At 32.9% G+C, this 16,340-nt stretch overlaps 1 protein-coding gene and 1 non-coding gene across 5 annotated transcripts in view; one reads left to right on the plus strand and one right to left on the minus strand.

Moving 5' to 3' along the window:
- VPS13A (vacuolar protein sorting 13 homolog A) overlaps positions 1 to 16,340 on the plus strand; it is a 201,661-nt gene that overhangs the window by 118,022 nt on the left and 67,299 nt on the right. For all 4 annotated transcript variants that reach the window (XR_004319289.1, XM_032477879.1, XM_032477880.1 and 1 more), the window contains exons 40-46: positions 4,385 to 4,477; positions 4,961 to 5,317; positions 6,457 to 6,558; positions 7,856 to 8,014; positions 8,183 to 8,438; positions 10,065 to 10,225; positions 14,618 to 14,721. Coding sequence is in view for 3 of the 4 variants with exons in the window: in XM_032477879.1 (XP_032333770.1) it covers positions 4,385 to 4,477; positions 4,961 to 5,317; positions 6,457 to 6,558; positions 7,856 to 8,014; positions 8,183 to 8,438; positions 10,065 to 10,225; positions 14,618 to 14,721 (1,232 nt within the window). In the remaining variant the exon portion in view is untranslated. The remainder of the gene's footprint in view (positions 1 to 4,384; positions 4,478 to 4,960; positions 5,318 to 6,456; positions 6,559 to 7,855; positions 8,015 to 8,182; positions 8,439 to 10,064; positions 10,226 to 14,617; positions 14,722 to 16,340) is intronic.
- LOC116663416 lies at positions 12,964 to 13,070 on the minus strand. The gene has a single exon (XR_004319668.1). It is a non-coding gene; the product is annotated as a U6 spliceosomal RNA (small nuclear RNA).

A 16,340-nucleotide genomic window follows, 5' to 3' on the forward strand; every position in this document is an offset into this window, starting at 1 on the left:
TTTCTTAGTATTTAGTCATCCTCAGCTTGAAGCAGTCCTTCCCACCACCAAGGCAGTGTTTTTAAAGTAGAGAATTTATAATCAGCTCTTGTAGGCTTCTGTAGATGTTAGTTAGCTTAAGATTGCTTCTTTGAAGGGGAAGCAGTATCATCAGGAAAGAAATGCACCAGTAGTAAAAATCGTATGAGACTGGGAGCAGTATGGTGAGAGATGAGAGTAGGAAGGAGGGAAAAAAAATGATAGAAATATCAGTAAAGTCACAATGGACGTAGCTGGAGACAATAAAATCATACTAGTAGGAAAATAATTCCATTTTAAGAAATGTTTCCACATTATTAAGTTGATCTATATGGACTATATTATGGAAAATTTGACTGTAATATAGTTTTGGCATGAACATGTTTACTGTTAAGGACCAGCTGCATTTTTAATTCTAGGTAGCTTAATTAGACTTGAAAATATAGGAATTGGCTAAGGATCAAAGCACACCTTCATGTTTATTTGGATGAAGGAACTATTTAAAAAGCCAATTAAAAATTTCCAAGTTATAAGAAATTTTTATATGTGTTTATAATAGTATTTTTGTTTTTATTTTTTGCCTTCTCTAAAAAGACAAAATAACACAAATTTTATGTTTAAAGTCTTAGATTATATATTGCAATGTGGTTACAATATTCTATCCCTGAAGTTTAAAGATATAATATACTGAATATTTAAGTCATGTACCAGTTGATCTTTCTGATTTATTAGAATAGTAGTAGATTTTGATGTGCTTTCTTTGGAGAATAGGTTTAGAGGTTATATATATATATTTTTTTGATTTATTTTCCATCTTTAATGTAGGCAGAATTCCAAGATGGCTTTCAAGATTTCTGCCTCCTGTTGCATGTGCTCAGTATGGTCTCCTTCCCTTGAGTGTGGACAGGACCAATGAATATAGTTAGATTGCTAATTATTTAACTTTAACAAAGAGAGATTCTCAGTGGACCTAACCTAATTTTTAAAATGGTGAAACATCAGAGAGATGCTTTTCTGCTGGCCTTGAAGGAGCCAACTGCCATGTCAGTAAGGCCACATGTCAGGAACCTGTGAGGGACTAACAGGAGTAGAAAGTAGTCCCTGGCCAAAAGTTGGCAAGCAAATGGAAATCTCAGGCCTGGGCCACAAAGAAATGAATTCGAGCCAACAACATGAAGGAGCTTGGGAACAGATCTTTCCCTAGTCAAGCCTCTAGACGAGGACACAGCACCCTGACATCTGATTTCAGTGAGATTCCTGACCCCTGAAAATGGGTAGATAATAAATTTGTGGTATTCTAAGCCACTAATTGTGTGGTGATTTGTTGTATGTGGCAATAGGAGAACAAATACAGATTTTTGTATATAAGTAGTATGCTGTTGTAGCAGTTATTTAAAATGTGGGGGCAGCTTTGGAACTGGGAAGTAAGCAGAGAAATGTAGAAGTTGGAGGAATTTTGAAGAGAATGATAGAGAAAGCCTAAGTTAGTTGAACTCTCTTGGTAGAAATATGGTCATTTAAGAATGCTGCCAGTGAGGGCTCAGAATGAAGTAAAGGACATGTTATTGGAAGTAGGGGGATGGCTTGATTTGCACTGACAGAAAGCTTTGCTAATTGTGTCTTGGAGTTATGTGAAAAGGAGAACTTGTAAGTGACAAACATAGGTATATAGCTAAGGAGATTTCCAAGCTGCCTGATTTGAAGGTTCTGTCTGGTCTCTTATTGTTTATAGAAAAAATGCTAGAGCAGAGAGATAAATTTGAGGGGAAACAGTTAAACAAAAAGAACCAGAACTTAATGACTTTGATAATTCTCAGCCTTCCAAATAGCATATGGTGCTACAAGTCAGAAATGTGCCATAAGTGTAGCACAGAGAAAAGAATATGTAATTGCAAGAGATTAATGTGTGTTTCACAGATCTTTTCAATCAAACCAGAGGAGGGCCTCTGGGAATCATAAGGATGTCTTCCCTTAACCATATGAGCAGAAAGCCATGATCATCTAAAAAAGATCTGTGAATGCAGCTTAAATGAAATGAAACCTCATAAAATGTATAGAAAGCCATCAAGGTCCTTGAGAAAATTGTTTTAGGAGAAACACTGCGAGCATGGACTGAGAGAGACAGAGTATAAAATAGAGACTCTTGGACCCCTCAAAATTCTACTGACAGGAAGCAGGATGATATAACTACTCAGCTGCAAATTTGTGCTACCTTTTTTGAAAAAAGGAAGGCTATCTCAGAGAGTGCAGTTGAAAGCCACAGAGAATTATTCGTAGACTTTGAATCTAATCAAGAAACTCTTTTACCTGGCTGGATTTCAAAACTGCTTTGGGCTAGTGTTGGGCTACACCTTGCAGACCTAAAAGGCTTGTACTCACCCCTCTTCAAGATGAAGAAAGAGCCCGGAGTTAGTGACAGAGACATCAATGATTTAATGGATAGGGAGAGATTACATATCATAAGCAAGGTCCTGGAGTGACTCCTCACCATTGTGCAGTGGATGGTGTGCAGAACTCTGGACTACAATGGGAGAAGACTGTTAGGGACCTTAAGAGAAAGTAAATATATTTTGCATTTGGAAGGACCATGAGTAACTAAGGACTGCAGGACAGATTTATGCTTACTATAGTTAGGGAAAACTCAGTTAATTTATAATTATATTAAGAATTATTTAGTAAATCTAGTGTGTTTATAGTTTTTTCTTATCTTTTGTAGCTTGTCCTATATAGATCATTTCATTTTATAATGGAAAAATACCATGATAAAATTTTATTTTAGTACTTCAGTCTGCAGTTGAATCCACAAAAAAGAACCTGTGGATACAGACAACTAACTGTACTATTCCCTCTTTTTTTTTTTTTTGAGGTAATATTGGTATATAACATATAAGTTTCATGTATACAGTATCTTTTTTCTCCTTCTGCATACACAACAGCATGCTCACCAACAAAAATTTAGTTTTCATCATTCACCATACAGTTGACCCCTTTTACCCATTTTGTCCCCTGATCTTTGCCTCTGTAACTTCTACTCTTGTTCGCTGTATCTATATATTTGTTTTTGTTTCATTTGTTCATTTATTTTGTTTGTTTTTCACATTACATGTATAAGTGAAATCATAAGAGTATTTGTCTTTCCACATGACTTACTTCACTTAGCATAATACCCTCAAGGTCCATCCATGTTGTTGCAAATGGCAAGATAAGATTTCACCTTTTTGGCTGAGTAGTATTCCATGTATGTATATGTGTATATACACACAGCGCACACACATATTTATATGTAAACACACATACCCCATTTTCATTACCTCTTCATCTGTTGATAGGCACTTTAGATCTGTAGTGTCTTTTTAAAAAAATTAATAAAACTTGCCATTATTATAGCAACAGTGTGGGGGGGTTCCGTTTCCTCCACATACTTCCAACACTTGTTATTTCTTGCCTTTTTGTGATACCTTACTGTGGTTTTGATTTGCATTTCCTTAATAATTAGTAATGTTGAACATCTTTTTGTGTGCCTGTTGGCCATCTGTTTATCTTTGGAAAAAGTTTATTTGGCTCCTCTGTCCAGTTTTTTTAATTGAGTAGTTTGGGTTTTTGTTGAATACTGTGCCATTTTATGTAAGGGCCTTGAACATCTTTGGATTTTAGTATATGCAGTGGGTAGAGAGAAGGTAACAGGGGACAAGTGTGTGTGTCCTGGAACCGATACCCCAGGGATACCAAGGGACTACTGTAAAATAAAATATACAATACAAGTTTTTGGGATTTTCATGTATTTAAGCATATTTAAGAAATTCTTCTACTTTGTTATATTAATATTGTTGCTAATATTTTTAGTACTTCCTGTTTATTATAAATAATAAGAGGATAATTTTAGAATGTGTTTTTTCTAATTCTTATTTTTTATTGAAGTGTCAATTTACAGTGTTAGTTTCAGGTATACAACAAGGTGATTCAATTATACATATATATATATATATATATATGTGTATATATATATATATATATATATATATATACACATATGTGTATGTATAGATAGTTTCAGATTCTTTTCCATTACAGCTCACTACAAGAAATTGAATATAGTTCCCTGTGCTCTACAGTAGGTCCTTGCTGTTTATCTATTTTATATAGAGTAATGTGTATCTATTAATCCTAAACTCCTAATCTATCCCTCCCCCTGCTTCCCCCCTGGTAACCACAGTTTGTTTTCTATTTAAGAAATGTCTTATTGATTCACTTGTTTTTAATATAGTTACTTTTACTAACTTGTTTGTTATCTATTACTGGGCAAGTCTTTAAATAAAAATATTATAAGAACAATGTTATTTTAATAGTATTGGTTGTTCTCTCATAGGTTTTGCAGCCCTGTGACTTATTCTGTCAAGCTACTCAGATAAGTACAGATCCACAGGTGATTGATTTATCAGTAAAATCACTGACACTGAAGGTAAGTTACAATATAGTCAATCATTCAGATCTGTAGTGTTTTTTAAAAAAATTAATAAAACTTAGAAATATGCCATTATTATAGCAACTTTGAATTGTTAAATAAGCAAAAAAGAAGCTGTTTTTGGAAATATTTTATAATACATAATTTTAAAATGATATTTAATATACATTTTGTAGTGAATGTTTTCATATATTTTATTATTGGCAGTTGACTGCTTCTGTAGTTAACATCCCTATAGTATGTATAGTTGAAATTGAACAGTTTGATATTGACATGTAAATATTTAACAATTAAAATTAGTTACAATAATCAAAAAAAACTTCTAATGGGCAAAAAATTGTATCTGCTATTTCTTGGTAGTAATGTTAGTTCAGTGTTAATTTTTCTTGATCCTTCAGTAGATATATTGAATGTTCTTTGAAGTATGTATTTTTTTAAAGTGGTGTGTATAGAATTTTTAGTTTACATTTTTCCCCTCAGGTTTCACCAGTTATCATAAATACTGTGATCACCATAACTTCAGCACTTTATACAGCTAAGGAAACCATCCCACAAGAAACTGCTGCTTCTACAGCACATTTATGGGAAAAGAAAGATACAAAGAATTTGAAAATGTGGTTTCTTGAAGAACCAGATGAAGCTGAAAAAATAGCTCCCACAACTGAATTGGTACCCAAAGGAGAGATGATAAGAATGAACATTGATTCTATTTTTATAGTTCTTGAGGCTGGAATTGGTCATAGAACCGTGCCTATGCTTTTAGCAAAATCACATTTCTCAGGGGAAGGCAAAAACTGGAGTTCTCTAATAAATCTCCACTGTCAGCTTGAGCTCGAAGTAAGCATATGTAGTATTTTTCCAGATTTTATGACAAATAATGCTACACATGAACTATTTGGGGAATCTTATTTAAACATTAAAATTGTTTATTGTATATATGATGTTGGTTCACAAAACTTTTGAAAGAAAGTTTATAAATTTATACCCTTGATACATTTTTTATGTGTACATGAGAGTACACATCCATATTGAATTTATATTTCAACTGATTTTATCAATTGATAATATTAATACACAATTGTTGAGCAGATTCAAAATTCTTAATATTAAGAATTAAATTGAATACCCTTTTTCCTTTAAAATGATACTAGACTATTTCTTAATCTCTTCTAATATAGTTTATAAAGAATTAGAAGGATATGCTTTATACTTACATATAGTGCAGAATCTTTATTACTCTCATGAGAATCAACCAAAGTCTTTCAAATTTTTGTGAGAGTCCTTTAATTGTTTATATGGAAGATACTTGCTTTGAACCAACATATATTTTGCTTTAGAATTTATCTACATGGAATCACCCCAGAGATATTTTGCTTTAAATTACTGAGTTTATGTCTAGTGGAAACTACTCTGATATTCAACCTTAATAATTATGAAAATTCATAAACTGCTGTAATATTTGAGTTGATACAAAGTTATATACTATAATAGAGGTAGAACTGACAGACTAGATTTCAAGTTTTCAAATTTTGGCTAAAATTGTATTTTGCAGAGGATTTGATCTAGGATGTCCAAGAAGTTCAGAGAATTCAAATGAGTAAACCACTCATTGAATCATATGTTACTTGCCTTCAGGGGCTTTCAAAAAGTAAGTGGAGGTAGACAGTTTAAAAATTGTCAGTAGTGTTTCATAGATGAACACGATTTTTGATGTTAAGCCCAGCCTGAAAGTCAAAGAAAGATACTTAAAAGAAAGTTTTGTCTGGATTAAATTGTGAAGACTAGACCTCGAGGATAGCCATGTAAGGAAAGCACTGAGGAAGTATGTGTAGGAAACTAACGAATGGCATGTAGACGGTTTTCATACAAAGAAGAAATAGTACAGCCAAAAGGAATGGTGGTAGGAAACAGCACGGAAGATTATTTTAGAAAATACCAGAATGCCTTATTTAAAAAATTAAAAATCCTCTCTCTAGGTACATTATTACAATGAAATGTTTGGTGTATGGGAGCCTTTGCTTGAACCCTTAGAAATTGATCAGACTGAGGATTTTAGACCATGGAATCTTGGAATCAAGGTAATTTTGGAGTTTGAAAATATTTTTCAAGTGTTGAGGGTGTCCATACCACACACACTTTAATTTTCATCACAACAGAGTTCAATTATCTCATTATAAGGCTTTCCACATGCTTCCTTGTTTGACCTCTGAGTATTATTTTCAAACCCAGGCCAATGCCTCCTGTGCTCCTCCTGTACAAATAATCATGTAAACATTTATTATATACTGTTCTAAATAATTTACTTTTACTTTAACCCTTACAACAAACCCTTCTGGAAAAGATACAGTTTTAAGCTCCGTTTTAACATGTGGTGGGACTAAAACTATGGAAGTTGAAGGACTTCCATAAAGTAATAGTACCTTCAAGCTGGAAGAGGTGGGATGCAGCACCGGCTCCAGAGTCCCACGCGTAACCACCAGGGTTAAAGTGGCTCTAGCACTTCCTTGTAGGTTGTTGTCTGTCCCGAGTTTTCTTTGCTCTCTGAAGGGTGTATGTATAGAAGAAAATATATTGTTTGTTTGAAATATGGTGTGAATTTATGTAATCATACAAATCAGAACCTTTGGTTGGATGAAATTGTGCTTCTGAAGCAAGAGACTGCAGAATTATTAGCGTGTCTCCTCCCTAATAATAATTCAGTCAGTATGCACACACATTTTCCCTGGTTTAAAGCCAGTTAAAGGAACAACGAAGGTGACTGACTAGCTTGGCACATCCAGCATTTTGTACTGGGCCAGTACATTTGATTTTCCACATAATTGAGATAAAGGATGTGGATAAAGGAACTTTGGTGGTTGTTAGGTCAGAATATACATAGGCAGTGGATCTGTGAATCCTAAGAAGAGTCACGTGGTATTGATTCACATAAGGCCATGTTCCTGTTAGCACTGTTCTGCAACTGTTGTTGGACTTTTTAAGTCCCTAGGTTTCTGTTCTTTATTTATGGCATAAGCAATAGACTAAATGACTTTTTTGCTCTGAATTTCCATGTGATATGAAGTAGGTACTTCTCATTTTCATTCAGATGCCACATGAGTTTGGTGATTTTAGGGTTTTTTTCCCCCCATCTAAATTGTGCCTGCCATTTTAGTGTAACTGGGGAGGAGAATTTTTCTTCTAATACTGCTCCTGTCCAATATGACCTTAGTTGACTGATGTTCAGGTAATTCCAGTAAGGCAGTGGAACTGATAAAATTTATTGCTGTCTGTAATGTTATTGGAATTTGTCTAGTTTTCATTTTCCCTTTGCAAAATGAGTTACGTTGTGCTCCTAAGAAGAAATTTTCCTCATATTTCTATTATTTATTATTTTAGATGAAAAAGAAAGCCAAAAAGGCCATTGTTGAGTCAGGTACTGAAGAAGAAAATTATAAGGTGCCAGAATATAAAACTGTCATCACTATCCATTCAAAAGACCAACTAAACATTACATTATCCAAATGTGGCCTTGTAATGTTAAATAACTTAGTCAAGGTAAGAAAAGAAACTTTATACTAGTCTGAGTTACTCTTTTCTTCTATTGAAAAGTCAGTGGAGTTTTTTATTAACTTAGTTATTTTTCATATATCCATTAGTGTTCTGCAGGTCAATTAATTTTCCACATTTTATTTTATTTTATTTATGGTAACTCCTCCTTATTAGGCATTTACGGAAGCTGCCACTCGATCTTCAGCTGTCTTCATAAGGGATCTAGCACCATTTATGATTTTAAACTCTCTTGGACTTAATATCTCTGTTTCGCCAAGTGAATCTTTTAGCGTACTCAGCGTACCTATGGCAAAATCATACGTGTTGAAAAGCGAGGAGAGTTTAAGTATGGATTATGTCCGAACTAAAGACAATGATCATTTCAATGCAATGACGAGCCTAAGCAGCAAACTCTTCTTCATTCTTCTTAGTAAGTGATAAATTGCCTTCCTCTCCTTCCTAATATGTTGTGAATTTTATTATTATTTCCTTCGCAGGGTGTTTGTTGCTCTTACTATATCTTCGTGTTTCAAACTCTGACTTTCTTTATCCACTGCTTTATTTAGAGCATGTTAATTTACTGCTTTATGTTTTGGAGACGAAAAGTATTAAGTGTCATCCTCAGTTAGCTTTTACAGACTATAGCTATTGGTGGTGGTTTTAATGACTTTTAGTATAACTCAGTAGAATTCCACCAGTTTTGCAACTGAATAAATTCAGAATAAGGTTTGAATTCATGAAGTGGCACAAGGTAATGGTTTTTGAGTTTGTAAATGTTTTTTATGTTCTACCTATTGAGGTAGAAGTTTTTTCCTTTGTCCTTTATGTGTCTCAGAAGTTTTTCATTTTCATGAGAGATGAAAGTAAATACATTTTAAAATTATCATAGTATGTACTCATTGTGAAGTTAAATATTAAACAGTCCCATACCACTTTCTGACACTCTTTGACATTTAAGTAGTTATGGAAGGTGTTATGGGTAAGAGGTCAGTGACCCATGGTTCTCAGCGAAAGAACTTAAAGGAGACTTTAGAGTCACTGCACACTGCAAGTTTTTATTAGTTGAAGAGACAGAAGAGGGACAGGACCCCTGTGGGCAGTGGAGGGGCTGTATCTGCAGGTAGCAGTAAGGGCTTTTTCATGCCCCCCACCATGGAATTTTTCCAGCTTGCAAGTGTGCATACTCACTCATATCTAGAAATCCCTCGTTTGTACATAGGAAGGAAAAGGAAAGTAGGGTGTAAACCAGGGCACCAGAATATCGGGTTAATCGGTCTTCTTCAAGGTCTTTTTGATTTCTTTGTTTTGAATTCCTCATTCCCCTGCCTGCCTTGCCCTGACTATTCAGTCCCTATCAGAAGGGAGAGGGTTTCAAAAGTTGGACTTGGAAGGGTACTAAAACTGATAGCTAGTACTTTTTCCTAGTCAGGAAATGATTCATAGCGGTGGCTAGGTTTCAGGTGTTGTCCCAGCATTGTCAGTGACTTTTTCTCATCAGTTACTCTTGTTTGTTTTTAAACTAACATTTTCATGGGATTCTGCTGGGGGGGGGGAGTGTTATAAAAATATATAATTCACCCTCCCAATACAATATATGTGTGTATATTAGAAAAACTGTATAAAATTTTAATCAAATCTTAGCTATCACAGAGTGTCACAGATTGTTAGAAAAATTTAAAACTAAAAAATTGCAGCTACTTGGTAATTGACTGCCTGGATATATTAGGCTCTGGTTATTATGAAAGCAAACCAGAGGTCAATGTTCTTGTAATTTCTAATAATTTCTCTCATCATTCAGTTATTTTTAAAAGGTTATGCTGTTGTCTTAGGTTAAGCTACCAAATGAGATTTTTTTTCAATTAAAAACTTTGGTAAAATGCTTTGAAGGTTTTAGATAAATGATGTAGAAATGTATTATGGATTCTTTGTATAGGTATCAGTGATAATTATTCATAAGTTTAAGAAATCATTTGATGTTGCTGGCTTATAATGTCTACTTAAAATTAATGTATGATAATTTCTAATAAAAACATTCAAACATATATATTTAATTTAGCACCTGCTAACCACTCTACTGCTGATAAAATCCCTTTAACAAAAGTGGGACGACGACTGTACACTGTAAGACACAGAGAGTCTGGAGTTGAAAGATCTATTGTTTGTCAAATTGATGCAGTGGAAGGAAGTAAGAAGGTAACAATTCGCTCCCCTGTGCAGGTATGGAATGATTCAGTTTTTTGTGATATTTGTGTGGATATTTTGCATATTTGTGTGCTAAGAAAAAAAATTAAAGCAAATTACTACCAAAAGAATATAGACTGTAATAAAAATATAGCTAATATCAAAAAGAATAATCATTATTGGTAATTATACTACTCTAATATGAGCAGTTATAGAATTTTGTTGAATACACTCATAATTTTTATAGGAATATTTTATAAATTTTTTGGAATATTATTTTGTTAAAAAACTCAACATTTTGTTTTAGGTCTTTGTAGTATGTATTTATCCTTTTGTTTTAATTAGAGAATACAGTGAGAGAAATTTTGTATAGCTTTATTGAGGTTAAATTGATGTACATAAGCTACATATATTTATAGTTGATGAATTTTGACAAAATTACACGTCTGAAACCTTCATCACAATCAAGGTAATAAACAAACTTAACACCCCAAAAAGTTTCCCTACCCCCTACTCCATTTCCATGCATCCACTGATATATTCTCATACGTTAGATACACAATACAGCATTTTATATAAATGGAATGAAGTAGGGAATGGAGTCTGGCTTCTTCACTCAACATAATTTTTTATGTCTCAGCTTGTTTGTGTTAATGTTGTTACATCTTGCTGTTGAGTAGTAATCTATCCTATACATACACTAGCACATACCGTTTTGAATGATTTTTTTGTATATAATGTGAGATAAGGTTTGAGGTTCATTTTTTTCCACTTGGCTATTCATTTGTTCCAAACACGATTATCCTTTTTCCATTAAATTGCCTTGACACTTCTGTCAAAAATAAATTGGCCATATTTCTGTGTGTTTATGCTGAGGTCTCTAATCTGTTTATGCCAATACCATACTGTCTTGATTATTACTTTATCTTGAATCTTGCAATGAGGTAGTACAAGTTGTCCCACTTAGTTCTTTTTCAAAGTTGTTTTAGTTAGCCTAAGTCTTTCCACTTCCATTTAAATTTTAGACTCAGGTTTTCAATTTTTATTTAAAAATTTTGTTAAAATGGGCATTTTTCATATTAATTTTTGATTTTTTTTATTGCTTGTAGAAGTACATTTGGTATTTATATTTACATGTGTTATGCAACCTTACTAGATGTGCGTATTAGTTCTAGTAACTTCTTTATAGGTATGTCTGCAGACAAAAACAGTTTTTACTTATTTTCCAGTCTTAGTGTTCATCATCTTATTTTATTTTTTCTTGCTTGTTGCACTGACTAGAACCTCCAGTACAATTTGAATAGAAATTGTGAAAGCAGATGTTTTTGTCTTGTTCTCAGTCTTAGGAGAACAGTGTTTTCCTCTTTCACCATTAAGTATGTTTTGAGTTGTAGTTTTTTTGTACATGACCCCTTCAGTTCCTAGTTTGTTGAGAGTTCTTATCAGGAATGAATGTTGGATTTTGTCAAATTATTTTTTGTGTTTATTGAGAGGATCTTTAAAAAATTTCTAATATGATGAATTACATTGATTTTAATTATTAATATTAAATAATATTGATTTTTAATATTAAATCAACCTTGCATTTCTAGGATGAATCTCGTTTGGTCATGAAGTATTAACCTTTTAATGTATTATTGTGTTGGACTGATTTGCTAAATTCATGTTTAGAATTATTGCATTAATGTTCATGAGAGGCGTTGGTATAGAGTTTCTTATAATGTTTTTCTTGTGTAAATGTTTTCAACCACAGTTTCACTTTAAGGGCTATTTATATTGTCTGGCACTTCTTAGGTGAGCTTTTCTAGTAATTTTATGTCTTTTATGAAATTTGGCAATGAACTGTTTTTTCTTTTTTTTCACTTTTAAGTTACTTTCAGTGGGCATAGCGATTTAGATCGACCATTATTTTTTTCCATTCTTCTAGGATGTTGTTCACTGTTGACTGTATTACCAGAGTCTGCTGTTATTCTTATCTTTGCTTTTTTATGAAATGTGTGATTTTATTTTTTTATACTTTTAAGATTTTTTCCCATTTATTACTGGTTTTAAGCAATTTGATTGGAATGAATCCTAGTCTAGTTTATTTCATATTTCTTATACTTGGATTTATTAAGCTCTTGAATCTATGGATTTATAGTTTCCATCAACTTTCGAAAAAAATTTTGCCATCATTTCTTCAAATATTCCTTTTGTCTTCCCCCCTCTTCTCTTCTTCAGGGACCACAGTTAGATATATATGTTTGAGTGTTTAAACTTATGCCCACTAATACTCTGTTCACTTTTTCTTTCAGCTTCCCCCCAATTCTTGTGTTTCTGTTTTGATAGTTTCTATTACATCTTTAGATTCACTTTTCAATGTCTAATCTGCTCTTAATCTCATCCAGTGTATCTTTATGTTAAATTCAGTTTGCATTTTTATTTATATTTCCCATGTCTTTTTATGTATACTCATCTTTCCCCTAACTTTTGAACATATTGAATATAGTTATATAAATGTTTTAATATCCTTGTCTACTAATTCTATCATGTGTATCATTTCTGATTTGTTTCACTTTATTCATTTTCACTTTTTATGGATCATTTTAAAATTCTTTTAACGTGTCTAGTAATTTTTTACTGGATGTCAAAAATTGTGAATTTTACCTTGTTGGCTATTTTATATATATTTATATTCCTTTATATATTCTTTTTATTTTAATTGAAGTATAGTCAGTTTACAATGTTGTGTCAATTTATGGTGTATAACATAATGTTTCAGTCATACATATACAAGAAATATGGAATACTCCACAAATTTGTGTGTCATCCTTGCACAGGGGCCATGCTAATCTTCTCTGTATCATTCCAGTTTTAGTATATGTGCTGCTGAAGCAAACACCTTTATATGTTCTTGAACATAATTCTCCAACACAGTTATGATAGTTGGAAAGTGATCCTCTCAGTGCTTGTTTTAGAACTTTTTAGGTGAACTTCAAGCAGCCTGTAGTCTGGGACTAATTTAGCTCCACTAGTAAAGCACTGTAACCAATACCCTTTGTACTAAACAAGGTTTTACCACTTTGGTTAGTGAGAAAGTGTGGCAGCACCAGAGATTGTTTTGCCTGTCCCTTTTAGGTGGATCTTTACTGAGGCTTAGATAGTATACTCACAAGCATGTGCCAGTCACCACAGAACTGAAGTCTTGGGAACAGGGGACACTCTTAAAATCTCAGGAATTCCTGCTCTGCAACTCTTGCCTCTCCATGCAGCTCTCTCCTCTCTCATACAATGTGCTGTGAGATTAAGCCTCATTGGCTTTCCCAAATTCTCATATATGTCTCTTCAGCTCAGGCAAACTAGGCTCCATTTGACTTCTCCACACAGTAATCTAGAAACTTTCTCGGAAGTAAGAGAGGGTGACAATCTTAGGACTTACATTAGTGGGGTTTTTTTCTTTCTTTTCAGTGCTGCCTTTTGACCAATGTCTGAGAACTATTGCTTAATGTGTGTTTTTCCCCTGTGTTTTGGTTGTTTCAACTCGGAGGTACATCTGGTCTATATTATTCCATCAGGGATGAAAACAGAAATTCTTGTGTTTAATTTTTGATTTACAATGAACTGTATTAAAAGATGACTGTTGAGCTGCTCCCATTATGGTTGATTATTTTTAAATTTTATTAGTTTAATGTTAATTTTAAACTTCTTGTAGGTACTTTATAGAAATGAAAATATACTCTTCTTTCAAAGAAGTAGAGCAGTTTATCTAGAAATAAAAATATGGTTAAGATTATACATTTATCAATTCTTAGTTCTCAGCATGATTTGTATTTTGGCATGATTTTGAAAATATATTTCAGTAAGATATGGAAATAATACAAGAAAATGGTTTTACTAACCAAATTGTTTTTATCCATCCCAAAGATAATTACAAGTGGAGGTTTATCTATAATGGATGTTAATCAAAAAAATGTTATTCTATTATATCAGTGTTGTGTGCTATTCATTGGATGAGATACTGTCGCTTTTCATCCAGTGGGTAGCATACAACAGTGATACAAAAAGGTAGACATTTCCCAGCCTGTGGCTTGTTTTTCACTTTTATCATACAGACATTTAAAATTTTGGTGTAATATTTTTTATGAAATTTTTTCTACTGTTTTTGTCTAAAGGGGAAATTATTCCTTATATCAAGGTCAGGAAGATATCTTATTTTCTTCTAGGATTTTTAAAGTTTTGTTTTGGAGCGTCCTTTTCTATAAAACTGTGGAAACTTTCCTTGTATTTTTTTGGCATAGGTAATTGCATGTTTTGGGGTTTTTTTCTAATTTGTATGAGGAAGATAAATACCGCCTGATAATTCCTATGTTGAGATATTTAAGTGGATTGTTTTTTAAATGTCTTTAGATTCTTAGACTGATGATACTAAATGTTATTTTTCTTTTCCAGATTAGAAATCATTTTTCAATACCACTTTATGTTTATGGAGGGGACGCCTTACTGGGAACGGCTTCACCTGGAAATGAATTTAACATACCATTAGCGTCCTACCGGTGATTTTTTTTTTCTTCATCTTCTTTGTTTGCTCTCAGATCTCTTATATAGACTTTTTAGTTTCTGACTTGGTAGTGATATCTAACATTAAGTGAAATCAAATTTGTCTTGTTAGTATCTCACATAACTTATTAAGGTTCAGCACTCTGAAGATTTTTTTAAAGAATTATTTAATTTAATGTATTTAATTTATATCATAAATTATGTTTTTACTAGTAAATATAAATTACATGTTTGCAATATAACTATTATAGCTGTAATCATATGTATTTAGGATTTTTAAAATAATGTCTAATTGAGCGTGATTGGTGACTTCTGGATTTATACTATTATGAAGTGATTTTTACTTTTCAAGGGTTTTATGATACAATTTTTTTTGAAATTTGTTTAGAAGATGTAAAATATTTTATCTCTGTGTCTGCGTATTTATTAATTGTTCATTGATAGAATTGTAATGTAAACAGAGATACGCAGTTGATCCTTGAACAGCATGTGGTTTAGAGGGCTGACCCCCACACAATCAAAAGTCCACATTCACCTGTCCCTCAGTATCCAAAGAGGATTGTTTCCAGGATCCACTGATGATACGAAAATCCTCAGATGCTCAGATCACATAGTCAGTCCTCCATACCTCCGTGTCCACATCCATGGATTTAACTAACTGCTAATCATCAAGTACTGTATTTGTTAATCTGCTTATGAGTGGACCAACACAGTTCAAACCTGTGTTGTTCAAGGGTCAGCTGTAGAGCACATCAGCCTTAAATATCTAAAGCAATTAGATTAAACTTGATGTAAATATTTATTAAGAAAGGATTATTAAAATTGTAACAATAATGATGGACTAGTCTCATAATTACAGGCTTAATAAAACAAACAAACAAGTATTATCATTCGGGATACTTAATCTGGAATTGAAAGTAATCTCTTTTAGGGATATTGAACTCTAATGGAGAATAAAAACTTCCTCAGAATAAGCATTATAGTCTGTTAAGTACCATTTTAGAATACACACTAGACCTGGACATTTTAGACCTATGCTTCAGAAGGACAGAGCCAAAACTACAAGCAGTGCTTAAATATCTCTTACCTCTGTTTATTCTGACCCATACCTAGGAATTCAAGTTGGGCCCCGAATGCTAAGAAGGAAACCTAGCAGTTTTAGGCTCATGTTTTCAGATAGTAGACCTTCTAACCCTAATGAGTTTTATTCCTTAGTTCAAACTTGCTGAGGGAAAGAATTACACTTTTGAGAGAACAACCACAAAATAGTTGTTTATAGTATATGTTCTAGACAGGATTTGGGGTGGGTTATATAAGACTAGAGTAAAAGTGACATGTAAGATATGTCTTGAAATTTCTCTGAGGAACTTGAAATCCATTTTGTTTTTGGATAATTAAAGTTAGTGGTATTCTGCTTTATTTTTATTAAACTATTGCTGTATGTTTTGTAACTCTGTCCATAGAAAAATTAGGCCATCAAAGTATCTACACTTTTTTGTTCAAGGCTAAGTATTTATTTGTTACATGAGAGTTAATCAGTCTTGATTAGAATCACTAGTGACTAACCAGCTTGGATTTCATATTAAATATCCTTCTAATCCAATGCTTAGATACA

This window comes from Camelus ferus, chromosome 4 (assembly GCF_009834535.1).
Source record: "Camelus ferus isolate YT-003-E chromosome 4, BCGSAC_Cfer_1.0, whole genome shotgun sequence".
Lineage (NCBI taxonomy): Eukaryota > Metazoa > Chordata > Mammalia > Artiodactyla > Camelidae > Camelus > Camelus ferus.